The sequence below is a fragment of the Mauremys mutica genome, chromosome 8 (genome assembly GCF_020497125.1).
Source record: "Mauremys mutica isolate MM-2020 ecotype Southern chromosome 8, ASM2049712v1, whole genome shotgun sequence".
In the NCBI taxonomy this organism is placed as follows: domain Eukaryota; kingdom Metazoa; phylum Chordata; order Testudines; family Geoemydidae; genus Mauremys; species Mauremys mutica.
Window position 1 is genome coordinate 112,513,003 of NC_059079.1, and position 25,493 is coordinate 112,538,495.

General features: G+C 41.5%; 1 protein-coding gene across 1 annotated transcript in view; it reads right to left on the reverse strand.

The window, feature by feature from the left end:
- Positions 1-1,786: 1,786 nt before the first annotated feature.
- The window catches only part of LOC123376342 (complement factor H-like), a 102,585-nt gene continuing 78,878 nt past the window's right edge, over positions 1,787-25,493 (reverse strand). Inside the window, 7 exon segments of the mRNA XM_045028260.1 lie at positions 1,787-2,684; positions 4,947-5,147; positions 6,319-6,501; positions 11,165-11,341; positions 17,271-17,447; positions 22,793-22,969; positions 25,203-25,412. Of these exon segments, the coding sequence (XP_044884195.1) occupies positions 2,650-2,684; positions 4,947-5,147; positions 6,319-6,501; positions 11,165-11,341; positions 17,271-17,447; positions 22,793-22,969; positions 25,203-25,412 (1,160 nt within the window). The 3' untranslated portion in view covers positions 1,787-2,649.

Genomic DNA, 25,493 nt, shown 5'->3' on the forward strand with positions numbered 1-25,493 from the left:
CTTCATGTCCCCGCTCTGCATCAGGCTTTGGACTTAGGTTTCTACTTATGCATGTGTGTGCACATGTGGATAAATCTCTGATAATTTTCATATGACTTTACATTGTGCCTCTTCTTATAATCTTGTAGTGGGTCTACCCACGTGTGACCTCTGTTTTCATGAGACTTTGTATCAAAGCCTCATAGAAACCTTGCACTGATGAGCCTTGGTATATGGAAACTTTGTATCAGAGACTTATGTAGAAACTTTGTGTTAAGCCTTGGTATCATGTCATAGCCCAAAGGATAGTTAAAGTAGAAGAAACATGTATTTTCACTAGAAGTAGAATAAGATCTTCCCCCCCACACACACACTCCCTTAATCAATTGCCCTGTTGAATGAACGAGGTGTGAATGAGGAAGGTGGGAAGGCAGCACCCCCAGAAAGCTGCAACCCTTGCAGTGGGGATGGAAGCCAGACCCAAGGGCAATGAAACTTGTCAAGTGGGCTCATTAAAGACGAGCAGTCATACTGACGGCCTCAGGGGTTAGATGCAAGCACCTTCTTTTGAAAACACCCTCTTTGCAGCATTGGAACAATACCCAGAAGGAAGCAGGACAAAGGACCAACGAACACAGACACAGATTTTGAATCTGGTACAGATTTGCATAAGAGGAAAGCTGCTATAAATATAAGGTGTCTTGCACAGGACCCCGGGTCTCATCTTGTCAACATGGGAGCATCGATCTGGACTGGCAGAAGCCTGACTCCACTCCTCCCCTATCTAACTCACCTGGCCAGTGCAGTTAGGGGGAGCAAATAATTGGTAACAATAACAAGACGGAATGTGCTTGTGTGTGTGTGAGTGTGCATGAGTGTAATATATATATTATATGCATATGATACAGTGTTAATTACATGTATTACTCATAAATGTGGCATTTTGCCTTATTCCCCCGAAAAGATCCTGTGCAGTATGTTAAGTACAACATGTGTGCTGTAGGGAATAATGGTACCACCACCTAGTGCTGTGTATTTTATGAGAAAGGGCTGACCTGACTTAGGTGCTTAACTCCAGGAAAGAGTTCACAACTGTGTATCCTGAGTTTGATAAAAGCGCTCAACTGCCACCGAGGGGTAAGGCTTAGGCCACAACTTTGTCCTTGGAATTCCCTACAGTCTGGCTGAGGTGCCTTCTTGCTCAACCTACTGGCTTTTGTGATTCCCAGACTAAGGGTACATGTGGTGCCCAGCTCCCATGTATGTACCCACATTAACTCAGCCTAACCTAGCACCTAAAAGTAGCCAGTGGTGCTGCAGCACCGGCAATAGCTTGGGTTCGCCACCCAAGTAGGTAGCATGAGTGTTGTACTCATGGAAACTAGGCTGAGCTGGTGCCTATGCAGTGCTAGCTTGAGCACAGCTAGGGCAAGTATGTCTATGCAAGCAGGGAATCACACCTCCAAGCTCAAATATAGATGTACCCTTGGGTCACTGACTCTCCCCCTGCATTGAATAGGGAGCCTGGGTGACTAAATTTGGACTATGGATTCCACTAGGAGAATATGTAACATAAGTGCTACAGGCAGTTTTGCAATAATGTGAAAAACTCCAACATTCACATAATTTTGAGGAAGATAAATGCAGTTTTTTTCAGCTTTTATAAGTGTGCTTTTTTTTAAGTGTGCTTATTTGTGTGTACCACAGGTCCAGAATTTGATCCATTCCCTACATATAGCATCCCCTCAATATGTGGGATTTGTCTGTCTGTGTGGATTTTGGTAATGATTCATCTCTGTCACAGCACTAGTCTAATTTCTAGTTTATTACATACAGTGGAAAATAGGAATAGACAATTTATTCACACAATGCCAAATGCATAGTATCATGTTGATATTCAAATTAGCTGCAGGCTTTCATCTTTGTCTCCATTTTTTTTACAAATCCTAAGATTCCTTCCCTCTTCACTTCAGATGATGGTGTTAATCAAAAACATGAAAAGTCCAAATAATAGACTTTTTAAGAAGAGTGGTAAATTAATCATACAAATCTTAATTATTTTTCCCTTTTAAAATTAAAGACGCTATGAATTTCAACTTTAACCAGAGAAGTCAATGTTTTCAGTACAACTGTGCTAAATGACAGGATCATTTTTTGGTTGCATGGCCTAAAACATTTGGAAGAATGATCACCAACAGCTAATAGTGATGGGCAGAACTCAAAAAAGCCTCCATGCATATCCCAAACTTTCTGATGTGGTGATTAGGCTAAAAATCTCTCAAGATTAATGTTTCTAATGAGACTTCCTGGAGTTCCTGATTTGGGCCAGAGGGAAATACTGCTGCTTTCTGTTTCAGCGAGCAAGAAGTGTGTAATTCAGGATGTGCAGATATGTACAATTCCCCTTAAAGTTTCTTTTTCCAAATATCATAAAAAGCTGTAGTTTGATCTGAATTTGAATTTATTTGCCCATCTGTTGCTACTATTTTATGATTGTATATTTTAAACCATTGTTAACAATGATATAAAAAGGTATTGAACTGATACATATAATCAATTTAAGCTAAAATACTGACAAAGGACATAATATGTGAACATTACAAATAACTGGTCAATGGATTTTGATCCTCAGATCAGAGTTAAAATTATCTGCTTGATTCTTCTTTTTATTCATCCTGAAGTACCTGTCAGGGAGAGAACAAACACTAGAAAAATCAGTTTAGTACATGTCAAATTTTTTAAACAAATATTACATACAAATCCCCTATGGACTGCACAGGAACAGAATATTGATTTCAACAGGATGGCATGAAACTCATACTGCATGGTTTTAACCTTTTTTGGAAAGTAAATGGGAACTAACTCCATCAAACATAATTGCAGTTACCCTTGAACTGCGATAGTTCAACTACTTTTCATATTAAAAACGATTACTTATTTTGAAGTGGAACTTGAAAGTAGCACAGAAAACCATACATTGATTTACTACATACTACTGGGTTTTTTTATAAGTATCCATGGTGTAGTTATTAGCACTTGAAAGTGATGGAATTTTTGGAACAGGGATCTTGAACCTGTTTCGTTCCATGACTTCTTATCAGCTGGTTCCAGCCAGCCTTCTTCATATGTATGCATGAATTATTTGCTTCTGATCCCATAATGCTAGAAAGGAGGTGTCATTTCTCACACTAGTTTACAAAAGGTGATGTGGGAATTGCCACAATGATATAGTCATCCTAATATTGGAAGATCAGCAATTATGAATATTCTTTATCAGAAGACAGGAGAACTAGAATGATGTAAGACAAAATAGATTTTTCCATCAATACATTTGATAGTATTGTTGTACTGGAGATAGAGTAGCTTGCAGTAAGCAGGTCTGATCGATGGGGAGTCACAGCCCTCAGTGAAACTGATGAGCAAGATACTCATCTTTCATTCAGGCTAAATGAGGAAGCAGTTACATGCCCCTTTGTCTAGTGATAGCTGACACAATGGAAACCACTGCCCATGGACTAGACCATATGCAAGGTGTGGGCAAAGGCTAGAGCAATTCTGGTTGAGTGGTTTCTCTAGGGATTGACAATGGGTGGGCTGGGGATTAAATGAGGGAGGGATGGAGTGTGTGTGCATGCGCGTGTGAATGTGTGAGCATGCCAGAAAGCTATGGAGAGACAGCAATAGACGTATTGGTAGCATGGCCCTGACAGAAAAGATCTTTTTGGTCAGACTGGTGAATGTAAAGGTAGGCTGGGAATTGTGAGCAAGGAAACTGCCTCCTGTTGTCTGAGCCAACTGTTCAGAGAAACAGGACTTTGTGTCCATTCTTTGTAAATAACAAGGGCTGTGTCATGGAAATACTTGATATTACACCAATTTTTTCCTCCCAACTTAAAAAATGGTGGAAGACCCTGAATATTGGCTAAAGGCTTAGGCTAAAAAGCACAAAGTCAAAGATGGCCAAAAGGATTTAAAACAGCAGCTAAAACAGGAGCTGGAGACTTTGCAAAAGGTATTGAAGCGACAGTGGGAGGTTTACCAGAAAGGACTGAGAGATGCCATGCAGTCTAAGGCCATGTCTACACTAGTAGTTATGTTGGTAAAATTTTGTTGCTCCGGGGTGTGAAAAAATACCCCCTGAGCAATGTAATTTTTGCCATCATAAGCACACACATGCACAGAGCGATGTCAATGAGAGATCTCACTGAGCTGGTTTGATTATGTTGACAGGAGAGCTCTCATCGGCATAACGAGGCTAGGTGAGCACTGTGACAGCGCACAGCTGTATTGGTACAACTGTGCTGCTGTCAGCTTGTAAGTATAGACCTGGCCTAAATCTTTCTTCAGGCAGCAGCTACTAAGTATCTGGGCAGACTGAGAAGCCCAGCTGCAACACTCCCACTCTGGAATGGCAAGGCAGATAAATGAGGTGACAAGCAAACTGATTCCCATGGATCAGAAGGTTTCCCAGGAAGAGGAGACCAGGTAGTTTTGCCTAACATGTAACCTGTTAACAGTGCTTGCTGAAGCAAGGATTTAGGAGCTAAAAATCAGTGTCAGAGGGTTATCAAAGGACTACAGACCACAATGGAAGTCAGCTGTCTGGATGAGGAACTGGGCCAGCCAGAGAAGTTGGGTAAGACAAGACACTTGCAAAATGTTTCTATCCTGTCTGTAACTCACAGAAGCCTAGATGTCAGAGGGTGATTGTCCCAACTCAAGTAGTAGTGTGGTCACTTTGCTTGCGAGCTGCATCTCTTTACTCCCATTTGCCTTATCTATTTAGATTGCAAGAGGTCTGGGTCGGGATCCATGTTTTCCCATGAGTTTATATGGTACCCATCACAATAGTGCCACTCTGCCATGCATTTTTGTATTTTTCTAAACTCTAGAATTCCTCAGTAAACATTAAGAAATCTTTAGTCAGAATATTCACCAGTACTGTAGTGTAATTAGAGATCACTTACCTCTTCTCTTACATTTAGGATATGCTAATTTCCCCTCCATACACTGTACTATAAATGACGAAGATGTTGGATCCCTTTCATATCCCCTTTTACAGTCAAATTCAATAACATCTCCACTTTCTGCATACAATTTAGCGGTCTCCCTCCATTTCAGCTCAATATTATTTTTCTCCATCTCTTCTGGGGATGCTGTACATGACTCTGGAAAAAGAAAAATGTAATGTCATTATGTACATGTGGATCTATTTTTGGAAATTTTATTCACTAACTACATTGACACTGACACTGTCCCCAGATGCTTTACACAGTTAAATAAAACAGGGAAATATTTTCTGACAAGATTTGAAAAGTAAAGGAGAGATTGTACAGTTGGGGGAACAAAAAGGAACTCTAGAGAAGGAGGCTTTCACACCAACCAGTGTGATATTGTGGGAAGGGACAGAGAGGAGACTGGGGTAGATGAACAGAGAGGATTTGATTCCATTTTACTATGTGGCCCCTTTGTGCCACTCAGCTGATGCAAATGGGCCAGAACCTAACCAGACCTGGCCAACAGAATACTCTCCATGTGGAAGGATGCTCTTTGCTGGTATAAAGCTAGCAAATTGGGCTCTCCATTGTCATCCCCCACCCCTTTGGTATAGATGGCATGGCAGAAGAGAAAGGGGACATGTCAGGTTATTCCTGAGATGTGAAGTCAGGTGGAGGACAAACCAGCCCACAAGATAAGTTCACCATAATTTAAGAACCACACAGCTTTGGAACACTGCACCACAATGTACTCCAGCCATTCCCTCCTCTCACTCTGAGCATACGGAGATTAGAAAGACGCTGGTGTAGAGCAGACTGCATTAGATTTGCCATTAAAGCTCCCCCTAGGCAAAAGCAGAATCTGCTGCTGCTCATGACAGCTTCTGTCTACTCCTAGCACTAAGGAGCAATGACCAATATTCCTCATGCCATTCCATAAGTTACTGAATTTTAGTTCATAGCATTTACTCTAATTGAAAAATTTTCAACTAAAAATATATTTGAATACATCGTTTCACTTACAGTAAACATTGGTTTTATTGTAGTGGGTTTTTACAGGTTTTAATTGAGATATTATTTTGGGAGTACATTCTAAATACTTATAATGGCATGGCTGTTTGCCATTTCCTGATCTTTTTAAAGAAAAATCTGCAGTGATATCCCTAAAAAGAAGGAGAGTTGTCCCCTAACATATTCCTGTCTAAATCAGGAGTAACTCCATTCAGACTGATGGAATTAATGTGGTGTTACACCAGTACAAGTGACATCAGAATTGGGCTCATAATATGGAAAATATATACTCACCACAGTTCTTTTTTATATTATAGATTTTTGTACCTACCTAAGCAAACTGGTGGGTTTGTCCATTGGCCAGACTCGCAGCGAACAAATTCAGATCCCCTCATTATATGTAAACTTTTGCATCTGTATTGCACAATTGAACCTGAATCATATACTGGCTTTGCAAAGTCAATGGTGTCTCCATTATCAGTAGTTGGTGGGGGCCCACACTTTCCAGCAGCCTCTAAAAGTAAGTATAGAAATAGAGAATATTTGCATCAGCGATTATTTACAGTAAATGCTGTAAGGTCACAAATATTACACAATAGCGCTATCAATATGCTCTGACAGAGTCAGAAAAATCTCAAGGGAAAAGCGAAAAAGAATCAGCCTGATATTGAAACTGAACACAAAAGACTAAAAGCTTTATCTTTATAGTTGAAGCAGCATGATATTTGTTTATTAACAACCAACACTATGGAACTGATGGCAAAATAGGTAACTAGCTACTCTAGCTTTGTCAAGACCTGATTTCAGGTTGCTTTTCAAGCAGAGAATTAGGTTAGTTTGTGATCTTTTAAGTCAATCATCTCTGCCCTACTAATCCCACCATTCTGCCTTAAACACTGACTAGTGGGGAAATGGAAAGTGAGAGGCTTTGGCCCAGTTTCTCCCCTCCTCAGGCTCATGTGGACCAATCAACCTGCTTTTTGTCACTGAGGAGTGCAACCATGTGCAGTACCTATTCTCTCCATGACCATATTACCATGTAGGGTGTTTGATGCACCCAGCACTTGTCTCAGAGTATTGTGAATTATAATATTACCATGGTATCTGAATATTGAGAGAAGAGCAAGACTGAGGGTAAAATAGTGATAAAAGGACACCGGCTAAATAGAAGTTGGAATAATACAGGCCAAAGGAGTGGAATATGAAACTCAGAATAACCCTAGAGAAATAAATTGGCATGAATACCATAAAAATGAGGGGAGAAAGGAAAGTATGAAGCCTCTTGATGTCCCTATAATTGATAAACTCATAAACGTAGCTAAGCTTTGCCCTTTGGAAAAGGCCCTCAGGAAGGTGGATTTTAAAAATAATTAATAGAGAAGCCAAACTCATAATTTGAAATTTACTTTCAAATTCCAGCTCCCATTTCCTCTCTCTGCTTCTCTTCTCATGGAAAGGGATGTGGGATTAGGGTAAACAAGGTAAAATTTTGAAAATGCTAAGGCTACAAATTAACACGAGTAGTAAAAAAGCTTTACTTGTACTGATCATATAATTTGAGAGGTTTCCTTGAGCCCTTTTTGCTTTATGACCCGGTTCTTTTGCCTTATGTCTCATCCCTAGACAGAGGTGACAGTAAGACAATATGCCCCGGTATGGTGTACCGGCAAGAGCTGGTGTGCCATACCTGGGCGGATCGGCTTCCCCTGGCAGCAATTTAAAGGGCCTGGGGCTCCCAGCAGCAGCTGGAGCCCTGGGACCTTTAAATTGCTGCCAGAGCCCTGCTGCTGGAGCCATGGGGAAGCAGCAGGACTTGGTCAGTGATATAAAGGGCCCAGGGTGCCTACCACAGCTATCGCCCCGGGCCCTTTAAATCGTCCCCAGAGCCATGCGGTAGTGGCAGTGGGGCTCCAGTGGCTATTTAAAGGATCCGGGGCTGCAGCAGCTGCTACAGCCCTGGCTCTTAAAATTGCCATCAGAGCACCGTCGCCACTACCCCAGGGCTTCGGCAGCAGGTTCTGGGGATGATTTAAAGGGTCAAGGGTGGCAGTGGCAGCGGGAGCTCTGGGCCCTTTAAATCACTTCCCGAGCCCCTGGCTGCCGCTGCTACCCCGGGGCTCCGGCAGCGCGGTTCGGGTGGCAATTTAAAGGGCTCATGGCTCCCACTGCTGCTACCTTCTGGGGCCTTTAAATCGTCACCCGAACCCCGCTGCTGGAGCCCTGGGGTAGCGGCAGCGGGGCTCTGGCGGTGATTAAAAGGGCTAGGGGCTCCCGGCTGCCACTACTGCAGCGGAGCCCTGGGCCCTTTAAAGCTCCACCAGAGGCCAGGACCTCCTTTGATGGTGATTTAACGTGCCTGGGGCTCCACTGCGGTAGTAGCACCTGAAGCCCCGGGCCCTTTAAATCACCCCCAGGGCTTCTAGCCACCTCTGCAGCTGGTAGCTCCAGGGGTGATTTAAAGGGCCCAGGGCTCCCAGATGCTGCTACCACAGCCCCAGCCCTGGGCCCTTTAAATCCTGATTTAAAGCACCCAGTACTTAAAGGCCTCTTCTGCTAGAGGCCTCGCCCCCTCCTAAAGACTCCAGAGTACCGGTAAGTCCTTTAAGTTACTTTCACCCATGTCCCTAGGTCTCATTTTTAGAAATGTGCATTTCTGGCACTGGTGGCCATTTTGAAAAAAAGTTTTGCCTTTCTATTTAATTTATTCTTATTAGATGCATTAGAATTAAAGAAATATGTTTCTTGACCTTTCCTCATTTTAGCAAGAACATTTGTATATATTTAATGCAAATCCAAATAAAATCTAGTAAAGAAGTGTAAAGTTTTAACAAAAAAATGAGAGGCTAACATGCATCTTTAGCGAAAAATGAGTTAGTACATTAATAGTTTACAGAAATCTTAGAAATGGCTGAATAAAGAAGTGTTAAGACTCAGATGAACATGAATATTCCTCATTTTCAGAGGAAAATATTTTAATAGAACATTTTATAGGAGAATATATTGAATTATTTTTAGAAAAAAATGTATGCAGTTAGTACAATTCTAAATAAAAAGTTGATTAAACAATTCCACAAAGAATTATTGATGAATGATTAAATTATTTAATGACTATTTAGAAATGCACTAGTTGCATAAAAAGCATATATTCTACTAAAAGCACAGCATTCTATATATGTATTAACACTTCTCCCTCATGCCTCTATCATTAAGACATTGTATAATTATTTAATGACTATTTAAATATACAGTAAATGTGTAAGAATATTTTCAGCTAAACCTCTGATTTTATATATATTAACATTTCTTCTTTATTGCTCTGACCTTAAGGCTTTATTTAGAAATGTACTAGCTGAATAAAATGAAATAATTAGGGCTGTCAATCGCAGTTAACTCACACAACTAACTCAAAACAGATTAACTCAATTAACAACATTAATCGTGATTAATCACAGTTTCAATTGCCCTGTTAAGCAATAATAGAATACTAATTTAAATTTATTACAAATATTTTGGATGTTTTTTCTACATTTTCAAATATATTGATTTCAATTACAACACAGAATACGAAACGTACAGTGCTCACTTTATATTATTTGTATTACAATATTTGCATTGTAAAAAAGAGATAAACAAAAGAAACCGTATTTTTCAATTCACCTCATACAAGTACTGTCGTGCAATCTCTTTATCATGAAAGTGTAACTTACAAACTGAGATTTGTTTTTTGTTACATAAACTGCACTCAAAAACAAAACAATGTAAAACTTTAGAACCTACGAGTCCACTCAGTTCTACTTCTTGTTCAGCCAATAACTAAGACAAACAAATTTGTTTGCATTTACAGGAGATAACGCTGCCCACTTCTTATTTAGAATGCCATCTGAAACTGAGAAAAGGCGTTCACATGGCACTGTTAGCTGGCAGTGCAATTTATTTACGTGCCAGAAATGCTAAACATTCATATGCCCCTTCATGCTTCAACCACCCATCTAGAGGACTGCTCTTAAAACTGGGATTAATTGTGATGTTTTTAATTTTTTGATTAATTTTTCAACTGTTTGACAGCTCTAGAAATAATGCATGTTAACATCTATGTATTTCACAATTTGTTTTGCCATTACTACATTTCTGAAAGTCATGGATTCCATGACTTCCGTGACCTTGTGACATAATCTTAGCTTTAGTCATGGTAGCACTCAATGTAAACAATAGTTGCAGATTACTATCTAGTTAGTTTTTAGAATCACAATTTTGGCTTTCAGAAAAAGGTGCTGTAACACTGCAGATTTTTTATATATATATATATGCATATTCACCCAGACAGCCAATGAAATCCTGGTATGTCAAAAAAATTTTAAAATGAACCAGTAGAGTGACCACTTTTTTCTGGAAGCTTAACGATACATGGTGAAATCTTGGTCCTATTGAAGTCAAACAAAGTTTCTTCCATTGACTTCAATGGAGTGAACATTTCACTAATTGTCTCTTGTGTATTATCTAGCTCATTTGGAAGTAGTAGTGAAACTGTGGTCCTAAAAAATACAAAAAAGAGCACTATCATGCAACCTTATTCACATTATATTGTGGGTCAAATCCTGAAATCTCACATCAGACTAGTGAAACTCTGACAGACCCCAGTCATCGCCGGGCAGAATTGAACCTGGGATCTCTGAAGCTAAATGCATGAGCCTCTATGGCATGAGCTAAAAGCCTTATGCCCCTTAGCTAAGGCTCTAGCAGACTCATTAATCTCTAAGTGGTCTCAGTGCCACTAGATGGGACAAACCACCACACCCAGGAGGTGTGTGGGTTACACTAGGTACACTGAAGTCAATGTTAACTACTCAACATGAGCAGAGGTGGCAAAATTTGGCCCTCATCCTTTACTCAGAAGTTACTCAGGCCAAACTCCCACTAAAATCCACTGAGGGTTTGCTGGAATAAGGAGCTGAGGGTCTGGCCCAATGTGAGAATTTTCTCATTAACGCTCCACATGACCATTGCCAAGAACATCACAGACTAGAAATAGATTTGCTTTCTGGCTTTCAAATGAGCATAAAGTTGTGCATTAAAATAAAAGATAATAGGAAAGCAAACTCTTCTGAATGAGAGTGAAGTTTTTGATTCTAACAATATCATCACTATTGGGCTATTTTAGAAATAGGAAACTAAAATACCTCTGCATTCTGGTGGTTGGGACCACTTCCCTTGTTTACATGTTACCATCGGAGACCCAATAAGGCTCAGACCTTGTGTACATCGATAACGCACTCTATCACCAGGGAAATACCTTTGCTGCTTAGCACCTACACTCCTACCATGAGAAATCTCTGGTGCAGGTCCACATGTCATATCTGAAAAGACACATGAAAACACAGTCATTGACACATTCCCATGAAGGCCATCAGGTTAGCACTTACGGTATTGGATTAGTTGTGTACAAATTCTAGTCAAATCCTCTAGTGATTAACCAGTCCTGTTTAACAGAACACTTTAAATTGCAGGGAGGTGACAAAAAGGCTATCCAATAGTGAATTCTTTTGGGTTAAGATGCATGGATGTGTTAAGATGCAAGTTAAACAAAATCATCAAGTTTCTGGAAAACACTTCATGCTTGACAAATCAATCTTTATTCTGTTGGAAACTTTCTGACGAGCTCTCTACACATCATATTGTGCTCTTCTTCCCTAACCCACTCACAGTTTATGCTCTATGGCTGAGGTGACTATGCCAACTAGACTCTGGCAAGATCTCCCCCAGAAATAACAAGGGCAATGCCATGTAAGCTTCTGCAATAACTTCTTCTGTTTCCCTTCCATGTAAAGGTGGTAGGGCCTTCAGGACTCCAAATCTGTAGCTCTCAGGTGACTAGCCAGAGGAAAGGAGTGTCTTTGCAGGAGCCACTTGTCTTTCCAGTTTTCATTCTGGCCCCGACCACACAGATCTAACATGTGTCCAACTAATGGTTCTCAAATCCATGAGGAGACTTCACAGAGTGCTAGTGGCCAGTGTCAGCTCTGCTTAAAAGATCATTGTAAAAAGAGAAAAGGGAGCTGGGTTTCTCCCTTGGAGCATCAAATCCTCCTCCTCTTTTGACTGTTCTGTGTCAGTAGCACTGCTAGTTTACTATAATAAGATACTGTTTATATATTTACAGCCTAATGATCAGTGAATGACCTACCTGCTTGACAGACCACCTTCTTTCCCAAGAGACATTGGCACTGGAACCAGTTAAGGCCCTGGAGCTGCAACTGCACTGAGTGCAAGGGCTTCACAAAATTGGCAGCTCTCCAAAAGCTAGGCAGTCCAATCTGGGCAGAGCTAGGTTCATGGTGAGGTGTATAAGCATATGCTGCATCTTCTTTGAAAGGACAAGCAGCTGAGAGTACAGCACAACTCTATTTGCATAGGTGAGAAGAGTCTTTCTTTTGGAGCTGCAGCCTTTAGCTGTTTAGTTCCTGTTTCAATCTGGGTTGCAATAATGGGATGGAGGTACAGACAGCAATTCCAGCAACTGGATGGGGGGAATATTACCATTTAGTTAAATGCACCGTATCATCTGGCCAGCTGGCAGAAAACAATTGATGGGAAGCAGCGCTCAAATTGGGCTTGTCAGCACTTTTTGGGTGGGATGCGGGGTGGTTATTTTATATGCTTCATACTCTGAGCTTTCATGTGGAAAACTAAAGTAAAGATCATGAGGAAAACCATAAAAATAACTGAATGAGTGTAATTGATGCCAAGATGCCTGCCTTGTTCTGCGCTTAGCTTGAAACAATATTTCTAAGTGAGGTGAATATCTTGTGAATCTAAATGGGGTTGGCTCAGATGCCCAACTGGTGATTAAAGCAGGTGATTTCACTGGTCATCAAAACAGGGAAAATAACCAAAAGAGTATCACAGAACTGTACAATCGACAGAGAATGGATGGCATTTGGGAGATAGTTACCACTTTCTACCCCCTCAACCTCCAACCTCTAATTGTGGGGTCATGAGGATTCTTCCCTGCCTCTTGCTTCCGACTCATGCAGGCTCACAAAATCAGTTATGCTCATTTGAATGTTTTCAAGACCATGCAGACTAGAAACAATATGTTTTAATGAAGGTTGAGATTCTGAGGGCAACATAGGACCCTGAGAGCCAGAGAGTAAGTTCCTATTTGTGCCTGTGCTTTAACCCAGCCCTGCCCAAAGGTGTATGAAAACCACGCTATGAGGCAATCATGTTTTCAGCATCTGCAGAATCTCCTGAGAGTAACATCTCACCTTGGTATACCAAGAGAGTAGAGATTAAGAGAGAACCACCAACTCTCCAACCCCCAGCTTGACCCATGGTGAAAGGGTGGGACTGGCTCCTGCATAAAACTCCGAGAAGGGGATAAAAATGTAAAATACAAAGAGCAACATTTATCTGAATCAGCTCACTACAGCTACTAATAGTTTGGTTCAGCTAGTAAAATGGCTGCCAACATACAGCAACTCCCCACTTAACGTTGTAGTTATGTTCCTGAAAAATGCAACTTTAAGTGAAACAATGTTAAACGAATCCAATTGTCCCATACGATTTAATGTAAGTGCGGGAGGGTTAGGTTCCAAGGAAATTTTTGGAGGGCAGACAAAAGGCATTATACTGTATACTGTACAGTACTGTACTGTGGTTGGGAAGTGCCCCTGGCTTACCTCACACAGGCACAGCCTGCTGCAGGCAAGGATGCTAGGAAGTGGCAGGGGGATCACTTCCAAGGGATATGGGACTCTCCCTGGCACCAGACAAGTGAGAGTGTCTGTCCATTACAGGAATCAATTCCTTGAAGGAGAGGCACCTCTTGAAGCCGGAAGAGCCAGGCATGCCTCTACGGGGGGCTATTATCCTCTAACAGTGAGGGATGCAAAAGAAATTGTCTTCTTTCTTTTCCTCCCCTTTATTTATTTTTTTTTTTTAAAGAGTGTCTTCTAAAAGCTCTGTGGGAGGGGAAAATCACCCCAGACAGGGCAGGAAACAAATTCTTTTTTTCTTTTCTTTTTTTAATCCCAATGGGGTAAAAAGGAAACACTAACTATTAAGGAGAACAAAAGAAACAAAAACAGCTACTACTTATGCTAATGACGCAGATAAGGAGGGGAAAACTGTTTGCTCCATTCAAGGAGAAAGGAGGTTGAGAAGGAACTGAGGGGGCTTCACTCCTGCAGTGCTAGACAGCCTTGAGAGAGACCATGAGGGAGGAAGAGCCCATGTGTGGGCTCAACAGACACTGTTACCAACAATCTCCCATTACAGGTGCAGGGGCACAGATGCACCTACAGTGGAGCACCTATAGGGACACTATTCAAAGAACCACCACCAGTTTGTGTGGATTATCCTGAACCAACTCAGTTTGTATTCCTAGAGAGGTGGTTACCCTTTTCATAAATTCCTGGTACATTTTATAATCGTCTAGGTCAGGGGAAGATGATTCTGAAACAGGAACCTCATCTGTAAATAATGAAGAAGTGTTGAGTGAAAGGAATAGTGTCAATCTGCTCTACTGTCTGCTGAACATCTATAACAGGAGAATCAGAAACTGGAGAGATAATTTCCTTCAGTTGCTGGGTACCAGTGCTGGTACGCAGAATGGTAGCAGTTAGAGAATGGCACTTTGATTGAGCCCTAGCAGAATGCTGACTATGAGAAGATGATCTGGAGTCTGGAGAAACCCCTCAGATTCCAGAAAGTCCACTGCTGTACTTCATGCAATACCATGCTCAACTCCAAAGGAAGCTATGTCTCAGTCTGCTCCTGTAAAAGTTGTGGTGACAGGGCCTTGACCTGCACAATCAGGAATAAGGAGATGCTTAAGATCTCCTGTAATGAGATCCCAATATTTACGATCCCACTTCTAGTCTGAAGAAGAGACAGCATTGGAATGCCAAGCTGGCAAGGTACTGTGTGGAGCAGATGGGTTGTGGGACCTGAACCAACATAAGATAGAGAGTACCAGAGGAAGCATCTGGGGCTTTCCTAATGAAGAGATCTGCTGGACAATAGAGCTTCAGCACTCTGGTACTACTTACAAAGGCTCAGTTCCCAATGGCACTGAATATGTCAGTGCCAAGGAGCAGGGGCGGCTCTAGACCCCAGCGCGCCAAGCAGGCGCGTGGGGCGGCCCTTTCCCGGGGGGGCGGCATTTGGCTCCGGTGGACCTGCCGCAGGCATGACTGCAGCGGGTCCCCTCTTCCCGCGGCTCCGGTTGAGCTCCCGCAGGCATGACTGCGGCAGATCAACCGGACCCGCGGGACCACGGCACCCGCCGCAGTCATGCCTGCGGCAGGTCCGCTCGTCCCAGGCTCCGGTTGACCTGCCGCAGTTATGCCTGCGGGAGCTCAACCGGAGCCGCGGGAAGAGGGGACCCGGGAAGGGCAGCGCAGCGCACCGCGCTGCTTGGGGCAGCCTAATTTCTAGAGCCGCCCCTGCCAAGGAGGATGCCAGTACCATAGTTAGGGGAATAGGCAGATACTGGACATTGTTCTGCACTGGTAATTCAGCACCAACAGGCATAAAATATCACTGGCTGATGCATACACCTCAGGTGTTGTAGATACCAAAACAGTAACATGCATTGCAGCAGAAGTCTATGCTGTTGAAGGTCTTGACTGGCCATGAGGTGTTGGAGTCGACAACTCTGAATTGATTGAATGTGGGACTATGGGGAAGAGCTGGTTTAGCTCTAACCTCACTAGTGGTCTTCTTTGAAGAAGACGACAATGAAGACGATGACGACTTTTTCTGGTTGAAGAGGCTGAGGTGCTGGATGACTTCTGCTGATTGCATGACAAAGAATGATGTCTTCGTCCTGGCTCTTTTTGACGTGGGGAGGCCACAAAGTCTAGCAGTGTGCTTAGAGAGTCGAATCTGAATCCCTGTATGGCCAAGTGGCTGGGTTCCAAATGGGGACACAAAGCTGCTTCCACCGGGACATCTCAAAGTAAAACTGCCTTCAGCTTCTTTGATCTGGTTTTAAACCATCTACAAATAGGGTATTTATGCCTAATATGTCCTTCCCACTTCAAGCAGTAGGAGTGAGAATTGGTGACCATCATAGATTTGCTACAGTCAAACAGCACTTAAATCCCAAGGATTAAGACATGCCCTGGTATTGAAAATAAAACTTGAAGAAGAACAAGATAAAAACAAAAAAATATTTGAAAATGAGTACCACTATCTAAATTACAGCTATGCTAAACCATTTACAATAAAAGAATGCTAAAAAGATTTATAATGAGAAAGAACATAAGAACATATGTTCATAAGGTATATAAAATCATGAGTGATGTTGAGAAAGTGGATAAGGAAAAGTTATTTACTTATTCCCATAATACAAGAACTAGGGGTCACCAAATGAAATTAATAGGCAGCAGGTTTAAAACAAATAAAAGGAAGTTCTTCTTCATGCAGCGCACAGTCAACTTGTGGAACTCCTTACCTGAGGAGGTTGTGAAGGCTAGGACTATAACAATGTTTAAAAGGGGACTGGATAAATTCATGGTGGCTAAGTCCATAAATGGCTATTAGCCAGGATGGGTAAGAATGGTGTCCCTAGCCTCTGTTCGTCAGAGGATGGAGATGGATGGCAGGAGAGAGATCACTTGATCATTGCCTGTTAGGTTCACTCCCTCAGGGGCACCTGGCATTGGCCACTGTCGGTAGACAGATACTGGGCTAGATGGACCTTTGGTCTGACCCGGTACGGCCTTTCTTATGTTCTTAACTCTGCCCAATTATGCCCTTAGTTACAAGCATGAGTGTGCAGCAAAAGTGCATGTACCACCTCGACAGGTACCACTATGGGAATATGTTCTCTGGCTTCGATGAACTAGTGCACACACAATCAAAGTGGAATGGACAGGTGCAAGCACTTCAAGGAGCAGGGACTATAGTGGATCACAAATTGAATGAGTCAAAAGTGTGATGCTGTTGTGGAAAGGGCAAATGTCATTCTGGGAAGTATTAATAGGAATGTCATATGTAAAACAAGAAAGGTGAAAGTTCCACCCTAACTACTGTCTACATAGTTAGAAAGTTAAGTCCTGAAGCAGGTTACTTTGGGAGGCTGTGTAATCCCCATCATTGGAGGTTTTAAGAACAGGTTACCTGTCAGGGATTATCTAGGTATACTTAATCCTGCCTCAATACAGGGGGATGGACTAGACAACCTCTCAAGTTATTTTCCAGCCCTATGACTGTATGCTCCCAGCTCACCAAAGTGCACCTGGTCTTACTTGTTTTAATTAAAATACAAACACCTACCTTTGCAAATTGGTGGTTGTGACCATTCTCCATCTTCACAAATTACATAATTTGATTCCATACTTTCAAATCCTTCCCTACATTTATATTGCACTCTATCACCAGGCAGATACCTTCCCTCCTTATCATTTACAATATCAGCATTGGGAACTTTACGTGGAGCGCTACATGTCGCATCTGAAAAGGGAGAGAGACAAATAAACATACTAGTAGTGAAACTCTATTAATGTAGTATCTTATTTTCATGAAATATGTTATGTTCCATCAAAAAGTGCACTTATATAAGTGGAGGTTACTTGCTTGTAATTGAAGTTCTTTGAGATATTGGAAGTTCTTTGCATATTTGCACATGTGAGGTATTGTGCTGCCTAATTATGCTTAATGGTTGAACCTTCTCCAAGCAGCATCTGCTTATGCACACTCCTTCTAAAACCTTCCCTCTCCATCTCTGAACTTTCTGAGGATGAAGCAATATAATGAGTCATGGGCACACTCTATCACCTCAGTTCCTTTCACTGCCAACCCAGAGATGCAGCCCAAAAGCACCCTGAGAAAGAGGGGAAAGTGGGTGCGATGTGTGAATATGAAAAGCCATTTCAAAAAACTCTGTTTTACAAGTAAGTAACCTTCATTTCTTCTTCCAGTGGCTCTGCATATCCCCACTTATGGGTAGTCTGAAAAGCAGTGAGGAAAATAAACTGGAGGACATCACAGACCACTGTTCTACCAAATATAGTATTTGCCCTAGAAGCCTAATTGAGAACATAATGATTAGTAAAAGTGTGCACAGAAGTTCACATTGCAACTTTGCCAATTGAAAGAAAAGGGACTTGCTTAAGGCAAGCAAAAGACACTACCACATGGAATGAGATCAAAGTATCCGAGGTACAAGAATTTGTTAACATTTAACATTCAACAATTCATTATTTAATCCTTTTAGAAACAGTCTAGAGAGATAAGGTCTGATGCATGAAACTTTTAGCATAAAACACAAATAACCTAGATTATTTTCAAAACCTTTTAATTCCATTTAAATAATATGCAAGAGCTCTTCTTGAATCCAAAGTACATAAAGCAGATTTCCCCTGCTTAGTATGTGGCCTTGGAAAAAATGTCAGGAAATTGTCTGACTTATGTGAAATTCAGAGTCATTTTGGCAAAAGCCTGGGATCAAGTCTAAGAACCACCTTATCTTTATGAAAAGACTTAAAGGGGGAATCAAGGCCTTTAATTCACTCACCCTTCTGGCTGATGACATGACAATAATGAATGCTGACTTAAGATATCAAAAATAAAAAAATACTCAGCCAAGGGTTCAAACGGTGGTTTCAGAAATATAGATAAAACCAGTTTAAGACTCCAAGAAGGGACAAGATCCCTCAAAGAGCATACATATTAGATACTTTCTTCTCAAATTTATTATCCATATTATGCCCCAACTGCAATCTACTATAAACTAAAACGTGATACGTTATAATAACTGCAAAATGAACTTTCAAAGATTAATTAGATAACCCTTCAGTTTTTATATTAAATCATCTACAACACAAGGTATGGAAGCTGAGACAGGAGAATCAGATTTTTCCTGCATCCAAGTAAAAAATCTGGACTATTTCAAATAAGCCCAATGACTTCAAACAGTACACTGACTCAGATGAGACCTCCCCCCTTTGATACATCAGAATTTCCTCTCACTGATGGTGAAGTCCAGAAGGCAGACTGACTAGTGTTAGAACATTGTTCAGATTTGGCCTGTAGACCTGAGACATCCAATGCTTATTGGCCTTATTTTGGCTTATTTGGCTTTATTCTGAAATGCACAAATGGAGTCATACAAGTAGTCATGACCATGAGACTCAGGAAGAAAATTATTTTCTAAGTTTGACATTTTTTATGTTTAAAACATATTGCACTATTTTTTAAAAAATCTGTTCTCTGGTAAGAAGATTTTTCACTGATGCGGTGTGCATTAAGGAGCACATGAATAAAATTATGTGAGTTAGGTAGAGATTTGACTTTTTGACATTCAGATGTAGCTCCACATTTCAACAGCCAATCATACAAATATGTAAACAAAACTATCCTGCTTTCTCAAATGTGATGCTACCACAGAGAGACATTTGATAAATACTCTTGGTGCTGTGGATTGGCCAAATGCAAACACCTTGTATGGGAAATGGCATCCTGCCACCATGAAATGAAAATACCTTCAATGACTGTGTCAGATAGAAATATGAAAATATTTGTTCTTTAAATCAAGGGTCGCAAACCAATCCATCGCTGAAAGTGAAGGCATTATGGAAGCCAGAGTTAACATGTGGAACCAAAACATCCAAATCTACTTGTTCAGATTTCTGAAATCTAAAATTGAATGAAATATCCCACTCTTTTTTCTGCATGTGAAAGTATCTTTAATAAAACCCTTGGTCTCTCTGCTGTTCAGATACCTTATTGGCAGTACATATAAGCAGTAATTTCTACACTTCTGGAAGTAGCAGAACTTTGTGAAATGGTTCCCTGGAAAGGGATGATGGGGCACTTGAAGGGGTTAGTTTCTCTAACCGAATGGCATAGCCCTTCTCTCTAATTTCTATGACCCATTTATCTAATGTACTAAGCCTTCATTTACTGAAATGATGGGTTAGCCTCTCTCCATAAGAGGAAGGGACGAGTCATTGCAATTTCATTTTTTACTTTTTATCATCACATCAAAGCAGAAGCCTGGTGTTCAATGAAGATGATGGGGAAGAAGCAAATTATTTTGATTTAGGCCTCAATTTGAAAAACTGAAAAACTGAGAATTTTTACCTCTGGAGAAATGTAGCCCGTTGCCGACATCTTTGATTTGACGAGAAATAAGCCAAAGAAGATTGTGGATAATAATGTCTCTGATTATGGAAAGAAGGGGTAGAAAGTATAATCTTAACAGAAGAAATCAAACACAAACACAAAGAGCAGGCTGTCATTCTTGTCTCCTTCAGTTTTCCCAGCAACATGTCAGTCTTTTTACTTAAAGGACCATCTCTTTCGAAGGGGACTTCCTCTACCTTTATTCTAGTATTGAGAGCCAGAGTAAAAAAGCAAACCCAAGCATGTGTCCTCAGAGTAACTTCAGAAGCCAATGCTCTGGCAGAAGAGTCTGAAGCATTAAAGGAGGCCCTGAGTGTGTGTTTTGCTACATTTTGACCCTCCATTAGGATTTCATTTGGCAAATTCTGTTTGTCATCTGGCAAATCCTGCAGAAACAATACTATATTTTCCCATAGGTGGAACTGATAGCAGGCCATAACTGCTTGATAGCTTTCCACCCTAAGACTAAGGGCAGGTCTACACTAAGGGCGGGGGTCGAACTAGGGTACGCAAGTTCAGCTACATGAATAGCGTAGCTGAACTCGAAGTACCCTAGTTCGAACTACTTACCCATCCAGACGCCGCGGGATCGAAGTCCGCGGCTCCAAGGTCGACTCCGCCACCGCCTTTTGCAGTGGTGGAGTACCGGAGTCAACCGCGGTGCTTCCGGAGTTCGAACTATCGCGTCTAGATCAGACGCGATAGTTCGAACTCCAGAAGTCGAACTCACCGCGTCGACCCGGACGGTACGTGTAGACTAGCCCTTAGAAAGGAAGAAGAAAACACCTTTCTTCCCAAGGAATCAATATTTTTCCACCAGTCAGCAGGAGTGAAATATGCTTGTCCAGACCTCAAACTGCTACCAGCAGCCACCACAAGTGAATTAGATACAGGATGTGTGTGAAAATATGAAAACACCTCATCCTGATTATCTTATATAATTTGTCTTTCTTAGAAATAAGATGGCAAGAGGCAGAAGTGGAACAAATAATCTTAGCAGGCTGCAGCAGAACATTAAAAATTGGTAGTGACATCCTACTCTTGGAGGTGGCACCAAAAGCTTCCTCCAAACACTAGAGGGGAGGTTTCTTCCATGGCTATGGAATATAAGTTCAACATGGACACCATGTGATCCATCAGGTCATGAAACTCTGCTGCCATGAGAAGGGGAAGAGGTAGAATTCTCCCCGACATTCTCATCTGGCGACAAATCAGAAGAGTAGTCTGTGTCAGCATGTTTTTATTTAAAAAGAGGACTGATCGCCTCATCTTCTTCAGACAGAGTATCAGGCAGCAGACAGAGTATCCATCTGAGATGCAGACAGATCCATTGTAACCAGACGCAAGGATTCTCTGCAGCCAGATCCTTTATAGGTGAATCATTGTATCTCCAGCCATATGGAGAACAGCTATAAAGTTACAGCATCAGCACTTAATAAGGCTATGGAGCCTCGGGCTGCCAGTCTCCACAGTAACTTGTATTGAGAACATATCCACAGAAGGAGGCACAAACTGGGAAGAATCAGTTCTCTTTATTCTTCCTCTATCTTCATATAAATAATGGAATTGATTTTGGATGTGTGATGGAGTGTAATGGAGACAGCAATGGACCTGGAGGGTGGAGAGAAATAAATCGAGAGAAAGCTGTTTGTGGATACCATGTAGGAGGCTGAGGAGGAGAAGGAGGTAGAGATGGATCAAGAGAGAAACTAATAGTTTCTGCCTTTCTTTTTTCAGATGAAGATGATCCAGACCTTGGAATTGGTGAAAAATGCCTTCCTCAATACCCTTTGTTTCTCACTTAGATCTGAAGAGTGTTTATAACTGAATGATTGTACATCAGTCACTGAAGTAAAAGTCCTCTTTGGATCCAAAGATGGACCTGAAATTGGAGCAGGTGTCGAAGTCAGAGTGGAAGACCTGAATGGCACAGGATCTGGTGAAATACTCAGATCTACCCACTTGGTCCTTGAAGCTGAAATTAGACTGGCCTGGATTTCAGAGCCAGAGCTATATAGAGGCACTGTTAGAATCAGACAAATCTGAAAACTCTGATCTATGGGATCTGGCACTGCTAACAGTGGTCATCTTCTCCCTTACCACCTTCTTCAGAATTGACACAGTCAGGGCTGATAACATGGCTCTTAATGCTGTAATAAGCCGTCTGTCTTTCTCGATCAGCAATGCCTTTAAATCCCTGACTGCTTGAGTAGCAGAACCCAGAGTCGGACATGAAGAAGGCTCTGATTTCCAGACAAAGCACCCATTGACTTTAATGATTTAAAGGAGAGAAATGACTGCTGAACTGAGCTCTGTATACTGACATGTACATCTGTGAATTGTAACAAATTGAAAGGGAAGAGAGTGAGCACAGATTTTATATTTTTAAAATTTATTTTAAATTTATATTCTTAGCAGCTTGCAAAAAAGATTTATTGTTCTACCATTTCCTTCCCTGCCCCCTTTTGGCAAACACTGATTCCTCTCAATCCCCTCTGTATTTGAAATTATCAGTACATGATTTGGCTACTTATTGTTTCTGTATCAGCATTCTGTAATTTATTCTATCTGTCTGACCCATCCAGGTGGTCTCTGAGTGCCCATAATGATAATAGTAATAAAAAAAATGAGTAACTAGATTCTATAAAGTTAGATCAAATTATTCACTGTACCTTCACATACAGGTTGTGTGGACCACTTCCCTGCTTTACACGTAACTTCTGATGGTCCACTGATGGTAAAACCACGATGGCATTGATAACGTACTGTTTCACCAGGCTTATAACTATGCTTCACTGTGCTTTCAGTCTGAGCATTGATAATATTTGGAACACCTGTACATGGCATTTCTGAAAAGACACAAGATCAAAATGAGTGTAACCCCCCCACAAACCACCTTTTTTACTTAAGCCCTTTGTAACTCTTTATATGGATGCCTAATTTTAAATAAAGGTTTCATCCAGAACCTAAACACATGCACTAAGTTGTTGGTGGGCGATGAAACTTGCAACATGAGCCCTGTTAAAAATCCATCTGAAAATTAAATAAACACTAGCCCTAAATACACTAGGAGTTCAGTTACTAATGAAATTTAGTTTGTGCCTCTGTCTGAGACCAATAATTGCAGCTGCTCTTCTTCTTCTGGACACCTCATACAGTGGTGTGTCTGCTTCCTTCAACAGAACTTTGATGAAAATACACTGTCCATGTAGGAACTTGATATGGCCCCTGTCACTATAATAGGTAAGTGCCTCACAACTATTAATGGATTTATCCTCACAACCCCACTATCAAATAGAGAATACTATTATCCTCATTTTACAGATGGGAAGCTGAGACACAGAGATAAAAAGACTTGTCCAAGACTATAAAGGGAGTTTGTGCATTTCAGCCAGGAACTGAATGAAGACCTCTTGAGTCCTAGTTGGGAGCTTTTAAAAACTAAAACTACTCAAAACAAACAGAAAACAACCAATTAACCAGAAATCCTGAAGCTGTCACACATCAGAAGCTTTCTAAAGACCCTCAGCAAGAAAAATAAGCTTTTACAGCAATTTGAACAAATAGATATGTAAGCAGTCTGAACAAGCTCTCCCCTGACATCTAGTGGCGAGCTATAGAAAAAGGCTTCAGAAGCTGATCTCATTTGCATGGACACACCCTCCCTGCGTAGGTACTCAGCATGATGGGATTGCTTGCCCAAATGATCACTTGTGGCTGGTGTTGGATCCCCAGTCTCCTTGTTATTGGGGATAAACAAGGGATAAACAAGTAATAAAGGGATGTTATCCTTGTTGTGCAAACCGAGGGCAGCAGAACTATACCTGGCATACCCCAATGGAGGGACTCACCCTCAACTGAATGCCACTTGCTAGGCAGGAGACATGGGTTCCAAAGCCCAATGAGTTAAGAAAGGGTGGGGACAGACACTTGTGCTTGGTGATGTTGGCCCTGTTTAAGGTTCCTAGACACCATTTGATCCTTTCTCTCTCCATGGTATAATGAAAGAACTAATTTAGAATCAATTGAAAGTTTTGTTACATGATGTAGAGCTGAACTCAGTAATACTTAGATCTAAGTATTAGACCTACTTTGGGATAGTGTTTCTATTGCAAGAGACTGCCCTCTATGCACTAGCAGTGCGGCTTCCGCACTAACAGTTGACATCACTGAAAGATGTGTTAAGTGTGTGGGGCAGCTGGTGGAGAGGTGTGGCAAGTGGGCAGCAGAGCCCTGCTGAGGTGTGGCAAACAGCTGTTCGGGTGATGACCAAGTGCTTGAACAATACAGCTTGTAAGGTGCCTCTTTACCCCACCCCTTGCCTTACACATAGGGTGAGAGGTGAACTCTGCAGATGAACCTCTGAACTCTGGGGCTGCACCAGCCAAGGACAGCAACTGAGAGTGGGGTACAGAGAAGGGATGGAATGTTAAAAAGTCTTTTGGGGTTAAAGGTAATAATTGGAGATATACCAATCTCCTAGAACTGGAAGGGACCTTGAAAGGTCATCGAGTCCAGCCCCCTGCTTTCACTAGGACCAATTTTTTTTTGCCCCAGATCCCTAAGTGGCCTCCTCAAGGATTGAACTCACAACCCTGGATTTAGCAGGCCAATGCTCAAACCACTGAGCTATCCCTCCCCCATTGCTGGACTTAAGACTCTGAGGGGAAATGGACACTGCCAAACTTACTTGGGGGTGTGTCTTTTTCTCATGGTTTGTATTTATGAATCCTGGTTGTGGTGTTTTCCCAAATTAATGCTGAGTTACTTCCCTCCTTCTATTAAAAGTTTTTGCTACACTCAGACTCTGTGCTTGTGAGAGGGGAAGTATTGCCACTTAGGGGCACCCGGGGGGTGGGATGTAATTGTCCCAGGTCACTGGGTGGAGGCTCGAGACGGTTTTGTGTTGTATTGTTGAAAAGGAACTGCTAGATACTGAACCCGGCCCTTGTTGCTGCTGGCTCCACCTGCCAGAAGGGTTACATACAGAATCATTCTTTCCTATAATTTAGCCTCCAGTTGAAACTTATTGTCCTCTCCACTAAATGAACTGCTTTTGAAAATTCTACACAATGTAATTACCAACACATGTAGGAGCTGTGGTCCATCTTCCAGCCTTACAAATTATCTCAGGTAGTCCACGTAACATGAAGCCAGAGTTGCAACTGTATGTTAACATGGTACCATTCCGATAAGTCACTGGTGCTGATTGCTCCTGTCTTAAGTTCTGATTTTCTAGACTGAGAATCTCACCATTTGCTATGGAAGGCGGCTGGAAACATAATTTTTCTTCTGTTTTGGAAAAAAATAAAATTAGTATGTCAATTGCACCTATAGTCTAAAACTCAAAGAGAAAGTAACAGTGAACTGCAG